The sequence below is a fragment of the Lepidochelys olivacea genome (assembly GCF_965140295.1).
Source record: "Lepidochelys olivacea isolate rLepOli2 genome assembly, chromosome: 3".
Lineage (NCBI taxonomy): Eukaryota > Metazoa > Chordata > Testudines > Cheloniidae > Lepidochelys > Lepidochelys olivacea.
The window spans coordinates 192,950,513-192,974,423 of record NC_140413.1 but is presented as its reverse complement, the minus strand read 5'-3'; the positions used below and the strand labels follow the sequence as shown (position 1 = coordinate 192,974,423).

Genomic DNA, 23,911 nt, shown 5'->3' with positions numbered 1-23,911 from the left:
TGCATTAAGCCGTTTTCTAAAGAACATGAAGGCAATTCACTTTGTGTGCATGTATGCGTGTGCCATTGAGTTTTTCTTTCGTTTAATTTTGTATCTGAAATATTGGTGCCTCATAAGATGTTCTGAATTAAAGGTTCACTAAAATGGAAGTGTAGTGAAGAGTTCATGCTTACCAAATGGAACACTGCTTGATCATTTTTTATCCGTATGTGAAATATTAACGTTCTCTTATAATGCTGTCACTAAAGATGTGTTGATTTGTTTTAAATTGTTTATCTCTCGTTTTGAACAAACGAGATACAAAACATATGTTTATATTTCTTAAAACAATACAGCTACTGTCAAGTGCGGCTTCTTTGAGTAGTGTCCCTCTGGGTGCTCCACTGTAGGTGTATCTGTGCCCCTGCACCTCTAATTGGAGATTTTAGGGAGCAGTGTCCGTTCAGATTGCACATGCTGTCCCTCTCTGACGGTCTGCCTAGAGGCTATCTACTGCTGTGCTGGGGAACCCCTTGATTTCCTTCTCAACCACCTTTGGCGTCCAAGGGAGCAAGAGTTGTCCCTTCCTTATCTGCGTCATTAGCATAAGTAGTAGTAGGTTTTGGTGCTTTTGTTCTTTTGTTGTTCTTAATAGTTAGTGTTTTATTGCCCAGTTGGATTAAAAAAAAAAAGAGCGAGAAGAAAAAGAGCTTCAGTTTACATTTTTCTCTTTTTGGGGGGGGGGTCCCCCATTTGTTCCCTTAAGGGTGTTTAGAAGACATTCTAACTTCTTGCAGTTTAAAAATAAAAAGAAGAAAGAGGAAGAAGTGGCAAGAATATTTCTCTTCTGTATTCTTCACTGCTAGAATGTGATACTACCCTCCCACCACCTGGGGTATACTGGCTCTCCCCTGCTTCAAGAGATGCCTCTCCTTCAAGGAGTCGATTCCAGACATTCTGGACAGACATTCTCACTGTGTCCGGTGCCTGGGGGAGGTCCCATATCCCTGAAAAGTGCTCCCTCTGCCAGGAGCTAAAACAAAGGTCTCATAAAAAACAGGAGCTGAAGTTAAAACTCCTCCTTGTGGAGAATGCACTTCAGCTATCAGAGGACTCCGGTACTGACCCCCGATCATCCCTCGAGCTTTCAGCTTCAAAGGGGAGGTAGAGTCAAAAAAAACCCCAGCAGATTCCCCCTGTAAAGGCTCGAGGGAAAAGGGCTCCAAGACCCCAAACCAAGTTGTTGGCCAGCCAGAGGGTTCCGCAGTGTGATCAGCCACCTCAGTACCTGTAGCAACATTGTTCGGTACCCAGAAAGGGCCTCTGCTGTGAGCTCAGCCGCACTGCCTAGAGACACCAGGGTCTCAGGCTCTCAGGCAGGAGTGCTACTCACTAAGGAGAAAGACAATTACCGTACTGTCTCTAAAAGCGGTACCAAGTAAACCTTCAATACTAGGTGTGACAAAGCTCCTGTCGACAAAGTGCTCTGCACATTTACAACCATCGGTACCGACGATGTACCACGGACACTCCTCTGTGGTACCGAGTGGGCCAACAGTACAGCAAGAGTTCTGATGCCCTAGAACCCTGACAGTTAGGGAAAAACCGCAATCCCCATTGCTTGGTACCCCTGGAAACCTGTTATAACAATATCCTTTGGCAAAGAGTTCCACAGGTTGACTGTGCATTGTGTGAAAAATAGATATAAAAATAGAGAGAAAATGCAGTGTGAGAATGCAAATTTATAACATGTATGGCTGTTAAAGCAATGGATAATGGTGGTAAATATTGAAGGAAAGTAGATGGATGGGAGATCCAGGCCTGGTCCTACAAAGGGATCTGTGAGAGACCCTTATGTCTGCATAGTATGTGAATTTGTGATCTCATTTTTTCAGAGAGAGTCAACAAGGGATCTGAGTGATAGATTCTTTCTTCTTGATAGCTGTATGGCAGTAGCAAAGGATCAGCCAAGGAGTAGGTGGGAGACTGAATTGGCACAGAGAGAGACCAGAGCGGGTGTAGGAAGAGGTGATTTAATAGAAGTAGTTTGTAGAATGCTCTTGAAATGAAGAGATTGATTTTTATAGTGGATACAGAAGTGAAGTTTTTCTCCTTTGCTCATGTTTCAGTGGGCTATGCTGTAGATTAGAATTCTGATGTGTTAGTAATCAATGTCCCCTGCCTATGCAAATTGTAGTAATCTCCATTTTGCCACTGATGATGCTGACAGACGCTCTACCACTGCCAGTGACAGGTAACTCTGCCACTGACGATGCTGATGGATGCATTGCATCTGCACAGAGACCCGTTAAAAACCCTTTGATTGCCCCCATGGAGCCCATTGGGATCATGGCCAAAGAGAGCAATATGTGCTTAATGCTTCAAACTGGTTTTAAACACTTACATCTGCAAAACTTTTATTTTTAAAATCATGTATTTAATTTCCATTACTTTACAAAATGGACATTTTCCTAACAAAACAGCTGCATTTGTTCAGGCCCCAAACTTATTGTGAAGAAGCTAAATTTGAGCTGCCAGGATCATTACAAAATTGATGTAATGGAAGCTTACTATAAACTTATCGGATCTCTAATATTGCACAATTTGTCTATATTTGAAACCTCCGTTTTCTGCAATAGGCAATGCTTGCACCCTGCTGCTCTTGCTAATGGATCAAAAATCATCTCATTATCCTCTTCTTAAATGCATTAAATGCTTTATGCATTGGTGGAAATGGTGTAAAATCTTCATCAGTTTATTTACTACGTTTTTTTTCCTCTTCCTTGAATTAGATTACTGGTTACTCTGATTCACATGCTATAGGCAGGTGATATTACACGAAAGCTTATGCTCAAATAAATTGGTTAGTCTCTAAGGTGCCACAAGTCCTCCTTTTCTTTTTGCGAATACAAACTAACACGGCTGCTACTCTGAAGCCTGATATTACTTTATTACTCAGCTGACTGTCTAGTATTGTCATGGAGTGCTGGTCTCCTCTGCTACTTAATGAAGCTAGTTTTCTTTGTGTCAGTGTTTATTTGTCAAAGCAATTATTTAACAATTACTGGTACTGCTGTATGGTCAAGCAGCAAGTGGAACAGGGAAGTTGCATTTATTTTCCCCATCTCAGTTGCTGCACTTTTATCTCCCCTCAAGACCCATTTAGTCCCAATCTCTTAGCATGTTGATACTGCTGCTTCACTGGCCAAAAGTTCATTTTATGGAGTCTAGTTATTTTACTAAGATGTCATAGGCTGTAACATTAAAAGTTTTTTAAAAGTGCTCAGGTGTCAGTGGGATTTGAGCACTTCTTTGAAAATCTGGCTACGTGTACCCTAAAAATTCCCAGTGGCCTGACTCATCAGTTCTTTAGCAGTTTACTTTTCTAGAGGGCTCCCACTCGAACATAGCAGACTGAAATGGATTTCATGTTACCTCCCAGTAGTTCTGTGAGTTTTGCTCTGTCAACAGATCTTCGAGAAAAGAGAGCAGATCATTTTCTATAGAAATGTTCACTATAGAGTTTATCAATTTATGGAATTGTTTCCAAACGTTGGTGAGAGAGTAAATGTAACCCTCACAACTGCAATTGGTTAATGTATTTCAAATGTAGCCTTTGATTAATGTCAAGTGCAAAATTCACAAGTCACTAATAACAGAATCTTTTACTCAGGCGGCTATATAAATTTATTATAGGAAATGAGACTGGTGAATCACACAGACGCGAGGATTTTATTTGGTATTTAAATACATACAAGTAAAATCAAAGTAATAGAAAAGCAATATAAGTGTAGCAGACAAATCCCCTGCAATGTGTATTCTCTCAACCGACGGAGACCCATCAGACATATCAGAGAAGGAGCAGATGGAAGGAAAAGTAAATGGAGAAGCACCATAAGTAGGAATGAGGTTGCAGGTTTTCACCATCCTGTCATTCTGATGTCCCAACTGGGGGTTGGTATGACCACCTTTTTATACCCTTTTCCCTTACATCCCCCCACATTTAGGACTATATTTGATGTAGGTCGCGGTCCCCATCCATATTTGTCATTCCGAGGGATGATAATTAAGGTTCTGGTTGCTAGCATAAGCTATTGGAATCATATATTTCCCAATATTTCCAACACGTTAATACAGATACTGAAAATCATAGAATATCAGGGTTGGAAGGGACCTCAGGAGGCCATCTAGTCCAACCCCCTGCTCAAAGCAGGACCAATCCCCAACTAAATCAAAATCCATTATTTCAAGCTTAAATTTCCCTTTTGTGGTTTATTTGTTTATCACAAGGTGCATATTGCAAAATCTTACATCCCTACATCAAGCATATTAGGCTAATTGTCTAGGTCTTAGAATTTTTGCAAAGACTATAACAAAATTTTTTGCATTTGTTTTCCCTACTTGTACTACAGCTTTAATTATTTTATTATCAACATTGTTAAGCATTTTAACTTTCCCTAACCTATAGGTTATAGTTTTATTTTAAGAATAAACTTGGCAGGGTTAGGTCAGGGGTCAAGGGCCAACACAAAGAAAACATTGCTGGGCTCTCCCTCTCCAGCAGGCGGATGGGTGAACCCAAAGATCACTGGCATGTGCACGCTTTGTATGTAAAATGTGAGCCACTGATGACACTGTGAATCTGAGGTGTATGCCAGATCTTTTCACAAATGCTCCTTTAAAGCCTTAGCAGTGGTCCTGCATGTACTGCTGTGAAAATGGTGGACAAGAATGGTTGCTTCCCTGACCTCCACAAAAATACCAAGATCTGCTCTACTTAGAGCCAAATCTGCCCGGAGGATAGGTACATACGATTCCTATTAGGATTTTGGTGCAGGTTACATTTGTATGTTTGAGGGCAGAATTAGACACATCTTTCCCATCTGAATCCAGGTTCTGAGTTGGCTCACAGTAAAATCTCTCTTTTGCATGAATGAGATGACATTGTATCACCACAGAATGAAGCGCAAAACAAATGCAAGATTCTTTAATTGACCTGTAAACTAAACTGTTAGATTAGGTTTGTTGAATGTATTTTAGAATGGATGGAAACCCTAGTTCTTCTTCGAGTGCTTGCTCATGTCCATTCCATATTAGGTGTGTGTTCTCGCCACATGCACCGGTGCTGGAAGTTTTTCTCTCAGTGGTATCCATAGGGGACCGGCTCTGGCACCCCCTGGAGCAGCACACACATGCCACGGTATAAGGGGCGCTGCCAGCTCCCCCCACCATCAGTTCCTTCTTGCCGCCAGTGATGGTGCTGGAACGTTTGCTGCTTTGGCTAGCATTGTGTTTCGTTCAGTGTTTCTTCCAAACGTTTTCCTGTAAAATAGTTGTAAACGAGTTAATAATTCTCTTAGTGTTAGTTCTAGTTAGCGGTCCCAGACGGGACTCAGCCTCAGGAAGGGACGTGCCCCGGTCCCCAGGCTTTAAGCCCTGCGATCATTGTAAGTGGCCTGTGCCCATCGGCGACCCGTACGCTAGTTGTTTGAGGTTTCTAGGTGAAGGACACGTAAGTTACAAGTGAATCTGTAACAAACCCTGAACAAAAAGGGAAAGACATCCGTCTCAGGGTGCTCCTGATGGAGTCAGTCCGACTCAGCCCCGAGCATCACAGCATTGGTGTGGAGTGCCCTGCTGGCACTGTTTTTGAGCCAGCACCCATCCGCCTCCCCGGCTCCAGTCAAGAAGCCGAAGAGAAGCGTGAGAGGATGATCCCACACTTCCCATAAGACAAAGGACAGGAGGAGAGCCAAGACCCATGCCGGGCGAGTCAATGCCACCATCAGGGAGTCGGGCCCCCGCTCAAGTTGAGCAGTCCAGTCCATCCCACACTATGCCTGCCACCCTAGACAGTGACGAGGGTCTCCATCATCTAAATGTCCCGTTGACACCAGAGGCCCTGCAGGCAGCACAGGACAGCACAGCATCCTGTCACTACCAGTGCCTCCCACACTGGCTTTACCGGTACCCCGGTCTAAGGGTAAACCTCCCTTGGGATCTTACCGTGTGTCCCCACCTCAGCGGCACCGCTCCCCATGATGAGGGACATCCCGCCAGCACTTGCCCACTCAGAGCCATCACGCCTGGGAGGCAGACTCAACGAAGCCCTTTTCGGTCTCCGCACCCTCAGCACCGACAGCGAGATTCAAGGTGTGGCTTGCTGGTAACCTGGTGCAGACCTACCAAGGAATGCGCCCCCCGGAAAGAGCATCAAGACTGGCCTTTAGTGTCCCCACAGCCATGGAACTGGTCACGCGAACCATCACTGAATGCGGCCACCAGTCACCAACCCACCTTCGCCAATCCCTGCAGTCGGGGAGATCCTCCCAGCGACTGGCCCACTCCCGGTCCCATTCCAGGTCCTGGTACCGGTCGAGTAGCATGAGTCATAGATCACCGGTTTGCTGACGGTCCCAGAGTTCCCACACAACGTCGAGGCCTCAGAAGGCAGGAAACACCCCCCTCCCCCACCAGGTCCATAAGCAGACAAGGGAGCAGCCTGCTGGACCACCAGGGAACGTGGTAGCACCCACAGCACCGGCGTCATCCTCATCGTTGCCAGATGAAGCCATCATGGGTCCCCCTCACCCAGTTCCACAAGATGATGCTAAGGCTCATCAGGAACTATTGAAGAGGGTTGCCTCCAACCTGGGGCTCCAGGCAGAGGAGCTAGAGGAGCCATCGGACTCCCTGTTTGACAACGTCTGCTCCACGACACCTGTTAGTGTGGCTTTGTCCCTGCACGAAGGGGTATCAAAATTATTAATGCCCTGTGGCAAACCCCCTGCTTCCTGCCTCCCATTTCAAAAAGGGCTGGACGTAAATACTTCGTGCCAGCTAAAGGCCATGAGTAACTCTACACCCACTTGGTCCCAAACTCTCTTGTAGTTGAGGCTGTTAATCAAAGGGAGAGGCAAGGGCAACCCGAACCTACGCCCAAAAATAAAGACTCGAAGAGGCTGGATCTGTTTGGGCACAAGGTTTATTCATCTTCTAGCCTTCAATTGAGATTGGCCAACCACCTTGTCCTCCTTGGCCACTACGGATTACAATATGTGGCAGGCCATGTCCAAGTTTGAGGCTTTCGCTTCCCAGAGGGTCCAGGAAGGAATTCCAGGTGATCCTTGAGGAGGGCACTGCACGAGGATGGCCCTCCAGGCAGCTTCAGACACGGTGGATTCCGTAGCTCGCACCATGGCCTCAGCTATCTCGATGCACCGGGCATCCCGGCTGCATCTCTCTGGCCTGTCGACAGAGGCTCAGCAGTCAATGCAGGACCTTCCCTTCAATGGTCAGGCCCTGTTTGCAGCACAGACTGATAGTAAGCTGCATGCGCTCAAGGACTCCTGCACTACCCTGAAAACTCTAGGGCTGTACGTCCCCGGTCCAGCCCATAAGCGGTTCAAACCACAGCCAACTCAGGGCCAAGGGAGCCAACCCCAGCAGGAGCCGCCCCACAAAAAGAGCAGGAGCTACAAATGCCACCTGAGCCACCCACCCCCTCCCTCAGCCCAATCAGGCTCGACCTGAAATAAGCAGGGGAGCAAGCAGGCTTTTTGAGGGTGCGCTAGAGGGTGACCTACCAGATTATACGCCAGATCTATCTTTCATGCCTTTCTCTAACTACCTTTCCTTTTTCCTCCCAGCATGGACCACCATAACCTCAGACCGGTGAGTGCTCAGTACAGTGGTGCAGCGTTATACCGTACAGTTTTTATCCCCCTTCCCCATCCCTCTTCAGGGACCCCTCTCATGAGAGTCTCCTCATGCAGGAGGTAGAAGGGTTGTTGCAGCTGGGTGCGGTGCAAGAGGTTCCCTGTGAGTACGGGAACAAAGTGTTCTATCCCAGTACTTCTTATCCCAAAGGCCAAGGGCAGTCTACGGCCCATCCTGGATCTACAAGACCTCAACAAATACCTAAAGAAGCTGAGGTTCTGCATGGTCTCCCTGCCCTTCATCACCCACTCCCTGGATCCGGGAGACTGGTATGCCACCCTTGACTTGAAGGATGCATGCTTTCATATAGGCACTTCCTACGCTTCAGGGTGGGATCAGACCACTGCCAGTTTGTGGTCCTCCCTTTCAGCCTAGCGACAGCACCAAGGGTGTTTACCAAGTGCATGTCGGTAGTTACGACTTACCTCAGGCACTGGGGTATCCAGATCTTCCCGTACCTGGATGACTGGCTGGTCAAAGGTCAATCCAGATGTCAAGTCCAAAGGGATGTCTCAGTGTTGCAGGCCACATGCTGATCCCTGGGCCTGCTGGTAAATGACAAAAAGTTGACATTAGTTCCAGTGCAGAAGCTAGAGTTCATTGGAGCGGTGCTCGACTCCACCTGTGCTAGAGCATTTCTGCCCCAGGAAAGGTTCCAAGCATTGGTGGACCTCATCGCGGGAGTCTCCGCATTCCCCCTGACCACGACCAGGGTTTGTCTGCACCTGCTGGGACACATGGCAGCATGTACGTATGTCATCTGCCATGCCAGGCTCCAGATGCAGCCCTTATAGCAGTGGCTGGCGATGGTCTATTCCCAGTCCAGAGATCACCTGGAAAAGGTCATTACCATCCCGTTGACGATACTTACCTTGCTGCAATGGTGGACGACCCACTGTCGGTCCTGGAAGGAGTTCCGTTCGACAGCCCTTGTCACTCCATCTAGCTGATATTGGATGCCTCGGACCGAGGCTGGGGAGCGCATCTCGGCAACCTCCAGATCCAGAGCATGTGGTCCCCGGAGGAGATGACGTTGCACATAAACGTCAAAGAGCTCAGAGCAGTACGATTGGCCTGCAGAGTCTTCCTACCGCACCTGGCAGGCGAGGGAGTGAGAGTGTTGACGGACAATATGGCCTCAATGTTCTACATCAACAGGCAAGCGGGAGCATGCTCATTGGCTCTCTATCAAGAGGCTCTCCGATTGTAGGATTTCTGAATTGAGCACGCGATCCACTTGGAGGCTTATCACCTCCCCGGTGTCAGGAACATGCTGGCAGATCACCTCAGCAGATCCTTTTTCTCTCACCACGAGTGGTCACTCCATCCAGAGGTAGCCCGGATGCTCTTCCAGAGGTGGGGAACTCCCCAAGTGGACCTGTTCGCCGCCAGACAGAACAGGAAATGCCATCGCTTCTGTTCCCTGCAGGGTCTGGGCAAGGACTCCCTCCCTGACACCTTCCTCCTGTCATGGTTGGGGGGACTGATGTATGTGTTCCCGCCAATCCCGCTCATCAGCTGAGTCCTGTCAAAGATCAAGAGAGACAAGTCCCAAATTATTATGATCGCCCCGGTGTCGCCACACCAACATTGGTTCGCTCACTGGTGGACCTGGCGGTGGCCTCTCCCTGGACCCTTCCTATCCAACTGGATCTGCTCTTGCAAGATCACAGACCTCTCTTACACCCCAATCTTGCCCCACTCCACCTCACAGCGTGGATGTTGCGTGGTTAAACTCAGAAGAGCAGGCTGCTCTAGCGAGGTCCAGATAATCCTCCTGGAAAGCAGGAAGGCTTCCATTAGAGCGGCCTACCTGGCCAAGTGGATGAGGTTCTCCCACTGGGCATCTGAGCATAGTATTTCTCCAACGCACTCCTCCTTACAATCTATCTTAGATTACCTGCTCCATTTTAAGAACCAGGGGCTGGCCCAGTCCTCTGTCAGGGTGCACCTTGTAGTTATCTCCACTTTCCACCTGCCGCTCCAAGGTCAGACGGTATTCTTACATGACATGTCGGTCCGATTCCTGAGAGGCTTTACCCACCGGCCTGAGCCCCTGTCCCACAGTGGGACCTTAACTTGGTTCTTTCTAGGATTACAGGCCCGCTTTTTGAGCCTATGGGCTCCTGCTCCCTCTCCCACCTGTCATGGAAGGTCGCTTTCCTTGTAGCCATAAAATCCGTGAGACAAGTGTCGGAGATTAAAGCTCTCACATCGGAACTGTTGTATACCATGTTGTGTAAGGACAAAGTTCAACTGCGACCCCATCCGGCCTTTCTGCCGAAGGTGGTGTCTTCCTTCCATGTTAACCCAGACATCTTCCTCCCAGTGTTTTGTCCCAAGTGGCACACCACCAGTGAGGAAAGGAGGCTGCATGCCCTGGATGTCAGACATGCCCTAGCATTTTATCTGGAGCATACCAAGACCTTCCACAAATCGATGCAGCTCTTCATCACGACAGCGGAGAGGATGAAGGACTTTCCAGTGTCTTTGCAGAGGATTTCCAATTGGATCACCTCCTGCATCCAGACCTGTTACGAGTTGGCATAGGTCCCGCCACCACTAATTGTGAGGGCCAGCTTGACCAGAGCTCAGGCGTCCTTGGCAGCCTTCCTGGCACATGTTCCCATCCAGGACATTTGCAGAGCCATGACGTGGTCTTCAGTTCACACGTTTATGGCACATTACACCATCACTCAGCAAGCCAGAGATGACGCTGGGTTCGGCAGAGCTGTGTTGCAATCTACATGTCCATGAACTCGGACCTGTCTCCGTTGGCAGTGTTTGAGAGTCACCTAATATGGAATGGACATGAGCAAGCACTCGAAGAAGAAAAGACAGTTACCTTTTCTGTAACTGGTGTTCTTCGAGATGTGTTGCTCATGTCCATTCCATGACCCGCCCTCCTTCCCCACTGTCAGAGTTTCCGGCAAGAAGGAACTGAGGGTGGGAGGAGCTGGCAGCACCCCTTATAATGCAGCATGTGTGTGCTGCTCCAGGGGGCTCCAGAACCGGTCCCCTATGGTTACCACTGCAAGAAAAACTTCTGGCACCGGTGCATGTGGTGAGCGCACACACCTAATTTGGAATGGACATAAGCAACACATCTTGAAGAACACCAGTTACGGAAAAGGTAACTGTCTTTTCCCGAGAGGCCATGAGTAGCTTTGAAATGCTTTAATTGAAGATCTTTCTGAGACCATCAGTGGTTGATCTGATTTCCTCACATTATTTGTGCTTACTTCTGCTATTACTGAAATACTTAGTCTGGCTGTTCCTACTCACCATGCTTCTTTGAGACATGTTTGCTTACAGTATCTGACTTTAGGCGCCACCCCTCTGGCACTGCTGCTTCAGAGGTAGCAAATGCAGTTGTCGTGCAGTCCAGTTTGGATCATCTGCATAGTGAAGTCCTATCAGTTAATAGTTTTAAGTCCCACTTACATTAAAAATAAGTCTGAGTTTTTTATGGCGTGTGCAGCTACAAGAAATACAATTCAAATAACGTGTCCCTTGTCAGCTGTAGCAGGGGTATGTGTGTGTACACAGGCAGGTGGCCAGCTGAACATGAATATCTGTGGCAGGGTGATGGTATAACTCAGTTATTTTCGAGAGTCTACATATTAAAGATGCAAGGCACTTTCAGTGAGAGTAAACTCACATTTTGTTTCTTTGTGCTCATATGTCTTTCTTCCTGTTTATTTTAGATAACTTAGATTAATTAAAGTGCTCTTAATTGTTGCTGGAGACTAGGTGGGTGAGATAATATATTTTATTCGATCAACTGCTGTTGCTGTGAAGCTCGAAAGCTTGTCCCTTGCACCTGCTAATTGGTCCAATAAAAGATATTACCTCGCTTGTCTTGTCTCTCTCATACCCTGAGACTAACACAGCTGCAACACTACAATCAGCAATGGTTAATATTTGCTGACTTTTTCTAAAAATGTCCTATCTGCTGGGTCCAGTGGTTGCTCCCAAAGGTCAAAGCCTGTAAAAGGCTAGGATCAGCAAGTTCACATTTGAGACTGTCCTTGTCAGCTGTGAATACTGTATCTTGCAGGTAGATACAGTTCCATTAACCTTTAGTACATGCTGTGTGGCACAGCTGCAGTGTTAAGCAGAGTAGAGCTGACATTTCCATATAAATATATTTAAAGTCTAGCAACCAAGAGAAGGGCACTGACTAGATGACATTTGACATGTTTCGTTCGTAATCATTATCCTAACTGCCACCAGAGGGACTGCTAATTGCTTAGTGCCTATATAGAATAAGAGGCCAGGGTTTGAAACGTTATCTAAGGGTAGAATGGTGGTGGATCAGAGCAAAAAGGGTCAATAAGGTTTCATGTAGTCACTGATTCTGTTCACTGTTTGAAAATTTGTGCCTGTCCATTCTACAGCTACCCAGATGAGTGGTCTGCTTTCGCTATCAGCTATATGGAATCCTCTTACGAAGAGCTTTCGTATCTCTAGCAAGCAAATTATCTAGTTCCCAAGAATAGCTTTTTTAAAGAGGATGTGCTGCATCCTCTTGGAGCTTCTTTTGTGTAAACACATTTTAAATAAAAGAGCCTCAAGGTCATCTTGATAAATGTGGTGCCACTAGAAGAGACGGTTTTGTCAGAACTGCTTGCTTAATAAGCTGCCTTAAGAGCCATGGGATTGAGTAAACTTCGTAAGGAACAATAAAAACACCTACGCTGTTCTTTGCTGGAGACTGAAAACGAAGCAAGAAAAAATGTGGCTTCTTTTTTTTTTTTTTTTGGTACCATTTTTAACTATTTGTAGGAGAGTGGCAGAATATCAATAGGCTGATGAAAATAGCCAGCAGCTCCACACAACAGTTCACTTAAAGATGATACAAGTAGTGCTCTGGAAGTGAAGGGGGATTTTTTTTAAGGTTCTGGGCTTACTATACCCAAGAGGGCCAATCTGCCATCTTTACTCACATTGAGCAATACACTACTCTCCAAAGATCCCATATATTTCAGTGGGGCTACTTGATGAGTAAGGTGCTATTCAACAGGCTTAAGAGGTCCCGAATGTGGTCTATAATAGGTCCAGTATCATATAATCATCAACCTGTATTTTCGTTCTTGCCAAATACTCTTGAAGCAGGTAGTTGTTTTTTTTTCTTAACTGGGCAGGGTGGGAGGTGGTTAATGGACAATTGTGGGAGACTTTTCAGAAGTTCTTGAGCACCTCCAGCTCTTACTAAAGTCATTGGGAGCTGCAGGTACTTATGAAAATCACTCTCATGAGAAGACTCGATCCTTTCAAAGAGAGGGACACAGTGGAATCAATATATTCTTTTCTTCAGTTTTCTGCTGCTTTTCTTTTTTCTTCTTCTCCACCCTCCCGTTGTTCAATCCTGTATGCCTCCTTATTTCCAATTTTTCCTTCCTTTGTCTTGCAACTTTACTGTATTTTCACACCTTTTCTAATTGTTTTGTTTGAAATGGTGAGGATTTTGTTTTTACCATATTTAGGACACCTGCCACTTATCTGTTCCCTTATGAATCTACTGCTCCATGGGCCATTAGTGACTTTTGTAACAAACAATACCATTTTCAGCAGTGAAGTTAGTGGGGTTGGGTGGAAATGATTCGTTGCTCCTTTTAGAGCTGATGGTAGGTGGTAAAACAGCAAGCAAGATGGTAGATTACAGCCCAGATTGGCAGAGTTGGCAAGTATTTGATTCCTTTCTAGGCACACACATCATAACTGGATTGTCCAAAGCAAGTAGTTAGATCCAGAGGACTGTGGACTAGGTTTTCTTGGATTGTACTCTTGTCTCCTCCACAGATTGCTGTGTCTTCCAGCACGTCTTTTAACTTCCCTGTGCCATTGTTCACCCATCTGAAAAATGAAAGTAATATTTTATAGTGGTGGTTGTGACATTCCCCAGGGTGCAACTTGAACTGCTGTGTCCCCTTATCTCTCTAGACTGGGACGCCTTTTACACTGCTTTGCTAGTGAACACCAAACCCTCTAGGCTCTGTTCATTCACAGCCACCAGCATGTTAAAACACTCCCAGCTGAATGCATGAATGGTATGCCCAGCCTTCCATGAATAGATACAGGGTGACACCCATATATCCCGCAATCCCAGCCTTGCCCCCCAAAAGATGTGCGTCTTGTTCAGTAACCCACTGGACTGTACAAGCTCATAAATTAGTCTGCCATTCCAACAAAGGGTAATGAATATGCACCAGCCCAGTTGACCTGAGTAGAGAGTCAATCAAACGTGCTGGTTTAGATAAAACAGTAAAACAAGTTTATTAACTAGAGAAAGATTTAAAGTGATTATAAATGATAAGGTATATGAGTTAGAATCAGTTACAAAATAAATAAAAGGATAAACACACAAGCTAATTCCTAAACTTTACCAAGGCCAATAAGTTTAAAAGCAAAAAAGTTTCTTTCACTCACAAGCTTTCAGCAGACTGTACTGGCTGGAAAAACCTCCAGGGCAGGATCACTCCCCCAGTTCAGTGGTGCACCTTTGTCTTTCAAGCAATCTTGCTGCTGTGAGTAGAGACGGCGAAGGAGAGGTCTAGAGGCATTTTCCCCACTTCTTATGCTCTAACCCTTTGTACTGGAAAAGTCTTTCCTGGGTCATGAGGTCAGGCAGTTCCATGGCATATGTGAGCTGCCAGCTGTCCTTCAGATGAACTGTAAATTTCTTGTTTACAACTCCCCTGCTGGTGAATCTCCAATCTTAGCACCTAGCTTTTAGCACCTAGTTGGCCTGCCAGGGTGCCTTTGTCTTTGAGAAAATGGACTGAGGGTGTTACCCAGAACTACAGCATATTTCAGTAACAATCATATAGCAAGATCTTGTAGCACCATATCCAGTTGATACACACATGTTAACAGGACAATTACGTTCAGTGGATTATGAGTTTTCAAATGATACAAGGCATACTTTGTACAAAATATATCATAATCCTATAAATTGGTGAACATGGGGTACATGATGTCAGATGGGGTACAATGTTTCACAGTGATGAGAAGATTACTTAATACATGCTTTGGGATCATTGGGTGCAAAGTGCTAGAAATATAACTAAGTGCAAAGTATTCTATTAATAGAACAGCTAAATAATCCCATAAATAGTTTTGTAATGGTTGTAATAATTTCTGGTAAAAAAAATAAAAGTGAAATTACTGTAACTCTTGAGCTAACTGCATTATAATAAGCACCTCGTAGATCTAGATTTTTCCACAGCACTTGAAGTCTATACTTTAATCTCTCTGCATTTTGCCCTGCACAGGAAAAAGTGTTTTGGAGGAGGACAGCGATAATGATGGTGAACCGAATGAATATGATCTGAATGACAGCTTTCTAGATGACGAGGAGAAAGAGGAATATGACCCTACTGATGAAGATTCCGATTGGGAGCCAGATCCTGAAGACAAAGATAACGAAGATGTTGAAACACTTTTGAAAGAAGCACAAAAATTTATTAAAACCAAAAAGTAGTTTTGTCCAAATGATGTGAAGTACTTACAGCATACCTGTTTACAGGATTGGTGGGGGCTGGGGAATGACTTTGAAAGCCAACTTTACCCGTGCTTGAGACACTACAAACAGATTTTTAATGAGGAAAAAATGAGCAACAGCTTCATTTTCTTTTGATACACATTGTTTTGCCTTCAACTTCTTAGCTGATGAAGTCAAATCATAAAGTCTGGGATTATATTGTGGTTTAACTGAAGACTTTTTTTTTAAAACATCTCTTTTCCAACTTCTTAACAGCTCATATTGTCAGAGGGAGGATTAATGGGTTTGAATGTAGCTATTAACATTCCTCGTGAATATCTTTCTATGCTTGCAAACAAATAAGGATTGTCGACCTACCTTAAGGAGGTTTATAGTTTTGCGAAAGTGTAATATATTCCATGCTAAATAAAGAAAAAGTAACATTGAACAACTTTTTTTATGGCAGATCAAATCATTCTCAGTTCAATAGGAAGTCTTTGTTAAACCAGTTATTTTTATTAGTTTGTTATTCAGCTATCCTACACTATCGTATTAAGTTTTACCAGGCTGTTAATAGTGGATGTCTTCACCTTATAATTGCACTTATTTCTCTGACATTCCTGGTGTAAATTGCTAATTTTGAAAACTGTCTAAATAACTTGGGAAAAACCCATTTTTTAAAATTTATGCTAAATTTCAAATTATGTCCCCAAATCAATTCTAGTGTATCTTTTTTTTCCAGTTAGTGTACACTGATGATACTGTCAATTTATGTTTAAATGGCTGGTTCTACAAACTGACTAAATTATGCTGAGCTTATTTAAGTGAAGCTTGTAGTTTGTTTGCCTAATGCTTCCCATTAAGGCCCTGTTTTCAATTGGCTTGTAACTTTCCCTAACTTTTAACCTTTTCAGACTGAATGTTAATGGAAAGTTTCAGCAAAAATGGTTTAGCCGTTACTGAATACAAGGTTAGGAGAAAATACATTATTTTGCCTGGATTTAAAAAGTATCTTAAAACCATTTTGTTGAGAAGATCCAGCACATCCATTCTTTGGAGCAGGGATCTGAAATTTAGCAGAGGGAGGGGGTTGTCTCCCTGGTTTCAGGGATGTGCCTTTTGCCGTCCTGGTGAAAATCTGCCCATATTTAGTAAAGAGCCTCCATACTTTGCACATGCTCACTAGAAGCTTGTTAGAGTTTGGCAGCTGACTTCTCTGAAGATTGCGTCTGCGCTGAGTATGCTCCACCCCCTCACAGCGCCTGCATTTAATCAGGCTGCGCAAGCACCATCTCCGCAGAATGACTGAGCATGCCCCTCTCCAGGGGCTCTGTAGCACTTTCTCTACAGTTGCTTCTCCCAGAGGCCATGGGTCACTGTGGTGCTCAGTACAGGAACTGAGAGCAGAGTCTTTTCTGTGCTCTCAGTGATCTTCCTGGTGAAGCCTAGGCAGTGAGGAAGAGGAGGAAGGGACTTGATTGGAATTCTGAGGGGTGAGGCACAAAGGGGGTTGGGGGCAGCATGGTTCCACATGTTAGGATTGTTTTTTGTTTCCTTTTTTTAAAAAATGAAGCTATGGCAGAGGAAAAAATAGCATGTGATCATGTAATTAAAGATTGTATCATAGCGTGTATGCACAAGGAGGCTGAATTAAGGTTATGTGGGCATTCTTTATGCAGGAATTTACTAACTTTTGAAGGCTTGACTTTGCAAATATAACATTCTTGTAACGTTGGGGAGTTTTGTATGTAATAGTATGTATATTGGCTTGTATCTCCATGTCTGCAAAGGCACTACGGGTTTTCAGAAATGTTCTCAGCCATTAAGATTTGTGATTTGACAATTATTTAATTTTTTGAAAGGGCTTCAGCGAAGGAGTTCAAATAACCTGCTAGTGTCTAAATCTGTATTGAGCTGTATTTGGAAGCAATATAATATTTTCAAAAATTGTGCATCAGAAATCTGGCTCAGACTTTAGAAGATTGAGTATAAATGATGACTCATGATCTTGTTCTGCATGTTGAGAATTTGGGAATAATTTGTTTACTGTCAGAGTTGTTTCACTTGAAAATAATTCTAGTCATAGATGAGTTTTCTGAGTTTATCTGATTTCATATGTGACCTTAGCAACATTCAGCAAGCAGAAACATTCTGTTCAGTAGTGTGACAATATGAATGTCCATCTGAGCCGCTCCAAAGAGTTGAATTAGAATTTTCTATTAAAATAAAAGTAGCGATTTTCATCTGTGGAGGTTATCAAGGTCATACATCTAATCACAAAAACAAATCTAGAAATCACTTGTAGCTTTACATAATATTATTAAATATAATCCCCCCAGGATTGAAATAAAAATTATATGGAGAGGGTAACTGACCAACTGTTATCAAGAGCCCGCCACAGTTGTTATAGTAGTATGCTGCAGTATCGTCTGCTTAAGTCAAGCCTGAGTTCTGATATTTTTCCTTTCTGTCTCCCGCTCTCAAAAGCAAAATAACTTTTCCATGCTTCCAGTCTGAAATGTGATGGATTTGTTGTAGCTCACGAATGCTTATGCTCAAATAAATTGGTTAGTCTCTAAGGTGCCACAAGTACTCCTTTTCTTTTTGCGAATACAGACTAACACGGCTGATACTCTGAAAAATATCAATCAGATACTTTCTTCCCAAAATTTCTGAGGTGTAAATGAGATTCCCCAAAGTATATGTATTCCTTTTTTCCCCAAGCTTTCCACACATTGCCTGCTAGTGAGCCAGATCTGGCCAGTCAGGTGGTGGCCTTCCCATGCTAATAACTTTTGGTCACTGTTAACCTAGACCACATTAGACTGGCCAGTGAGGGGTCAGTTGCTCTTTATCTCATTACCATCCCCTGAGCACCCTATTATTTCAGATTTAAAATCGCTGACAGAAGTTGAGTTCTTGTGCAGTGGTGGGAGCCGAACTCAAAAGTTTGTATCTAATTTCCTGACTCTCGTCTTAATTTTTTTTAGACTTTTGGGGGGGAAGCCTGGGAGGAAAGTGGGAAAATGTTCTAAAAACATAAGTCATTTAATTTCCAGAGTAAATATATGTGGCTATGTCATAAATATAAAGGGAAGGGTAAACACCTTTAAATCCCTCCTGGCCAGAGGAAAAACCCTTTCATCTGTAAAGGGTTAAGAAGCTAAGACATCCTCGCTGGCACCTGACCAAAATGACCAATGAGGAGACAAGATACTTTCAAAGCTGGAGGGGGGTGGTAAACAAAGGGTTCTCTCTGTCTGTGTGTTGCCTTTGCCGGGACCAGAGCAGGAATGCAGGTCAGAACTCCTGTAAAAAGTCAGTAAGCAATCTAGTTAGATATGCGTTAGATTCTGTTTTGTTTAAATGGCTGATAAAATAAGTTGTGCTGAATGGAATGTATATTCCTGTTTTTGTGTCTTTTTGTAACTTAAGGTTTTGTCTAGTGGGATTCTCTATGTTTTGAATCTGATTACCCTGGAAGGTGTTTACCATCCTGATTTTACAGAGGTGATTCTTTTACTTTTTCTTTAATTAAAATTCTTCTTTGAAGAACCTGATTGCTTTTTCATTGTTCTTAAGATCCAAGGGTTTGGGTCTGTGTTCACCTATACAAATTGGTGAGGATTTTTATTAAGCCTTCCTCAGGAAAGGGGATGTAGGGCTTGGCGGGATTTTGGGGGGAAAGACGTTTCCAAGTGGGCTCTTTCCCTGTTATATTTGTTAGATGCTTGCTGGTGGCAGCAATAAAGTCCAGAGACAAAAGGTAAAATAGTTTGTACCTTGGGGACGTTTTAACCTAAGCTGGTAAAAATAAGCTTAGGGGGTTTTTCATGCAGGTCCCCACATCTGTACCCTAGAGTTCAGAGGAACCTTGATAAGCTAACATGCAATATACCAATGCATAAAGATCTGCATGAGTTGAGCATATAGAGGAATATTATGCCTCCTAAGAAGTAGTCAGATCCTAGGAGCGAATAAATTGCCCACGTAGCAGTGTCTGGAATTACTAAAATTCTACTTTGAAAATTCTGACTAGGAATCCTCAAATATTCAGCTCCATTTTCTCCTTCCATCTCCTTTTCTGCTTGGCTCTTCTAGGTAGGAGGAAGACTGAGGAAAGGAGTAGAAAAGTAGGGAGGATCTGATCATATGAGAAAAGACCAAAAAAATTATTCCCATTGGTTGCCAATCTGCTTAATTAGCATATGGGGAAGAGCTAATGGATCTCCAGGCATGACAAAGCAGGACCCAGAAAATAGTTTAGAACATAAGAACAGCCATACTGGGTCAGACTAAAGGCAAATGTATTAACTACAAATATAGATGTGGCATGTCTTGAATCTTGTGCAGATTGTGCAAGGTGATTTGTCCCCTGATGCAGAAGGGGCAACGTTAGAGAGGACTGGAAGCAGGCCAGGTGGTTGGTCTCATGGCACCAGTTATTATAAGCATGATGGGAGTTTTGTGAAGGAGGAGAGGCTACATGATCCTTGGGGTGAGTTTGTCTGTATGCTTGCTAAATCTGGGGGTTTGGTAGCTAAGTACCTTTGTGGATTGGGACATAAGTGAATTGCTGATGGAGTCAGGAATCATTGTGACAGTGAAGACTGGAGGTTGAGGGTTCCTCCCTCCCTGTCCTAGGTTTAGAATGCTCGACCTGGAATTAGAATTGAGAAGAGTTATAAAGAAAGCTGGGAGCGGCCGTACCTGCGGACGCTCAGGTAAACAAAGCGTCTCGCAGCCCGCCAGGGGCTTATCCTGACCAAGCCACGAACCAAGTTTGGGAACCCCTGCTCTAGATTATATTACTCCCACATGCATGAGATTATATCCAGATGGAGCTGCTGTAGCTCAGCTTTTAGGGGTGAACACTATGATGATATGAATAATAATAAGTGGCAGACTGGATATCATGCTTCAGCATCTTTCTGGCCTCTCTGGCCCCAAGGAAGGTATAAATTGTAGAGAAATAATTATTGCTAATCTTCTTTTAATCTATATTCACATAATATAATGGTAGAATAATTCTCTTAAGTATGTCCAAGAAATGTCCAAGGAAGGAGGACTTTTATTTAGGGCTAGATTCTGCTGCACTTGGTCATGTTTTGTAGATTTTGAGATGAAAAGGGACTACTATGATGATCTCATCTGATCTTTTGTACAACACAGGCCACACTAAATCTATATCTAGTCCAACAACTTGTGGTTGAGCTAGAGCATATCTTCTAGAAAGATCTCTTTTCTGCCATCTTAATGGAAAGACTCCAGTTTATGGAGAATCTACCATATTCCTTGATGAGTTGTCCTAGCCATTAATTATCCTCACTGTTCAAAATGTGTATTTTATTTTCAGTTTAAACACTGCTGACACTCGCTTCCAGCCATTGGATCGTGTCATGCCATTTGTCTGCTGGATTAAAGAGCTCTCTAGTAACAGATATTTTCTCCTTCTGCAGGTAATTGTAGACTGTGAGCAGGTCATCCAAAAAATAACAGAAGGTGCTGTATATTTAAAAAGTATTTCCCTCTCCAATCCCCACAACCAAACTACTGTATGTCGGATGTATAGTTCAAGAACATGAAACTAAAAAAGCTTTTCATTTCAGGTATCTTTCCCATTTACTTATAAAAATATATTTTTCCTTCTAGTTTTCATTCATGTGATGCATAAATAGGAGGTAAAGCTCAGTCTTCAAACACTCATTAATTTTTATATTTTTTTTAATGGGAAAGTTCAACACTTGTATTTCTCTCTTGGTACTGTTAAAGTCATAGAGTGAAATGGATCTCTGTAGAACAGATGATACAAGGTATATGAATCACCTAAGCCAAAGTAAGCCCTTAGGAGGACCTAAGTGGTTCATGGGCTTTGTGCACAGGGTGAATTTCACCCAGAATATTCATATGCAATATATTCCCTATTCATATTTATTTCTAATCAATGAGATAATTGTATGCTAGTCTGAAGATCTTGCTAACCCTGATAAGCAAAGTAAGTCCTGGTTGTTAAAATTTGATTACTTGGCAGGATGTCTTCTTGGAAATGATTATTACTTTTTTTTCCTTGTAATTTAAAATCTGCCATGCTGCTGACTGTTTGCATTGTGTGAGGAAATCCAATAACCACCATGTCATGGGACTCTAATCAAGCCAATGCTGGCAAATAAATAAATAAAATGGCTCAAGTACATCTTCAGTTCTTCTTACAGAAATGTAATGACAAGACTAGGAAGCAATATGAACACAAAGCAATACTGTATTTATGATTCAAATAATTGAGCAACAAGATAATTGTTTGTCAAGTGCCTGGTACAATGAGGACCCAGTCTTGGTTGGGGCCACTCATACAATGTAAATAACAATAATTGTACACACACTCAGCAGGCAGCTTCCCTGGACTAGCAGACAGAGCAGAGCTGGCCATGTGGTGACTGGTCTCACCTAGGGAGCTGGAGGGCAAACTCAGCCTGGCTGGGAAGTTTCCCAGCAAACTCTACAAATTGGGAATCATCAGTGGGGAAGGGAACACCCAGCTGAGGGATCTGCTGTCAGGTCCCTAGAGGCCAATTGTATAATTGTAAATAATAAAACTCATACATTTGACAGTGCCTCAGGGAAACTTTAGTGAAATGCATAAATAGAAGTATTACAGTCCATTTTCCTAGTATGTAGAGCTATGAGACCATTTAGGTTACTGTAAGAATGACAGAAGCAGACAGGTTTCTGATTAGGTCAGTCAGTCAGCTATTGGTAGTTAACAGTCAGGGACACAACCCCATGTCCTGGGTTCTCCTGAACCTCTGACTTCCATAAGATGGGACTGGACAATAGGGGATGGATCACTGAATAAATTGCCCTGTTCTGTTCATTCTCTCCAAAGCATCTGGCACTGACTGCTGGCAGAAGAGAGGATCCTGTGCTAGCTGGACCACTGGTCTGACTCAGTATGGCCATTCTTATGTTCTTAACATCATCTTATGCTCCATCAGCAGGTGACAACATAGGTAATGCACAGTACTTCAGTCACCTCTGATACTATAGACATTGAGAAGATCTGGCAGACAGGTTAGTATAGAGGTGCTGGGATCTGACTTTTGCAGAAAGTTTAGAGAAAATCTGTACTCCTGAGCGGAAAAAATGAGACTAAGGAAGGACTCATTACCCATTTTTGAAGAACAGATGGTTATAAAATGGGATTTGAACTAATGGAGAAAATATAATGTAGCGTCCCCTCTCCACCTGGTTACCTCATTTAATGCCAATCCGCTTACAGGTTTTGATGGACAGGTCTGGGTTCTTTTGGATCCCGTCACCCACTCAACGGGTTGTATCTTCCTTCTTTTTTCCTATGAAATTATTTGGCAGTGCCTCCACCCCCCTCGCTCCTTCCTGGCAGGGTCACCAGGGCAGCTTGGGCGCAAAATTTTAACTAGAGTAATCCCCACTTACTTGCCAAATAGTTGGAGACTTCCAAGAAATAACACAAACACATAAAAATATATTCAATACAATAATTATATTAAACACGAGACAAATACAACATAACAGGGTAAAACACTATTTTTAGGGTCACTGGTGCCCACACTGCAAATACCCGCGACTTGATGTAGAAAGTGTAAAATTAGTGTCCCATTGGTATGCACACTTTGCTGGGGCCCTTGATGACCTATAACCACAAAATTCTTCTCTGCAGTGGTTTAGCAGCGTGGCTGACTGGGTTCAGTACAGCCCAAAGGACTCACAAGTGGGAGAAGGTGGTAAAGCCATCCAGAGGTGTAATATGCAGCAGGTTATAAAATCCTCAAACCCTTACTCCCTGGCATGAGGACCCAGTTCAGGGAGTAGGGGGTCCCCAGAACAAATTCCCTGACTAACTAAACAATGGTGCACTCACAAACTCCATGAATGATCCTCTGGTTTGAAGATGACTCTGGACTCCTCAGTCACTGCAGAGGGGCTGCTCTCTGCTGGCAGGGGTCCTCCTCAGGCAGGAATCCAGGTGCGTGGGTCCCAGGATTTCCCCTCACCACAAAGGGGGTGCAGGGCTCAAGGTGTAGGTTACACAACTACACTAACATCCAAACGGTAGCCTCCTAGCCCAGCCTCCAGTCACACACTCAGCAGGCAGCTTCCCTGGACTAGCAGACAGAGCAGAGCTGGCCATGTGGTGACTGGTCTCGCCTAGGGAGCTGGAGGGCAAACTCAGCCTGGCTGGGAAGTTTCCCAGCAAACTCTACAAATTGGGAATCATCAGTGGGGAAGGGAACACCCAGCTGAGGGATCTGCTGTCAGGTCCCTAGAGGCCAGTTCTCAGGGGGAACCCTGCAGGCCTGGGACTCACCAGCTCCCCACGCAGCCAATCCTGCCCTTTTCCTGGCTGGCTCCAGACTGACTACAAACTGGCTTCTCCCTGGGAGGGCCTCTCACTCCCTAGTGGTTGCTGGGCGGACTCTGAGTCTGCCTTGGCTCCCCCTCCCTACCAGGGGCAATGTGCCTCTCCCTGAGCTGCCAGCAGAGAGAGTCCCAGGAATCTAGGTAATCTCCTTGGGGGTTACAATAAGGATCTGGGGCCAAAAAGTAAGATGTGGAAAAGAAATTTGCTTACACAAATTTCTACAGCCCTTACTCATGATCAGTGAAGCCTGAATGGGAAATACTAACATATGCACTGACGTCCATGTGACTGCTTGTGTAGGTGTTAGCATGAGAATATTGCCAGATTTC

The 23,911-nt window shown here is 44.1% G+C and overlaps 1 protein-coding gene across 4 annotated transcripts in view; it reads left to right on the top strand.

The window, feature by feature from the left end:
- APLF (aprataxin and PNKP like factor) overlaps window positions 1-17,763 on the top strand; it is a 91,546-nt gene extending 73,783 nt beyond the window's left edge. For 3 of the 4 annotated variants that reach the window (XM_084625269.1, XM_084625268.1, XM_084625271.1), the window contains one exon: window positions 14,976-17,763. In XM_084625269.1, coding sequence (XP_084481395.1) covers window positions 14,976-15,184 — 209 coding nt within the window. In that variant the 3' untranslated portion in view covers window positions 15,185-17,763. The remainder of the gene's footprint in view (window positions 1-14,975) is intronic. The other variant, XM_084625270.1, reaches the window with a different exon arrangement.
- Window positions 17,764-23,911: the final 6,148 nt, after the last annotated feature.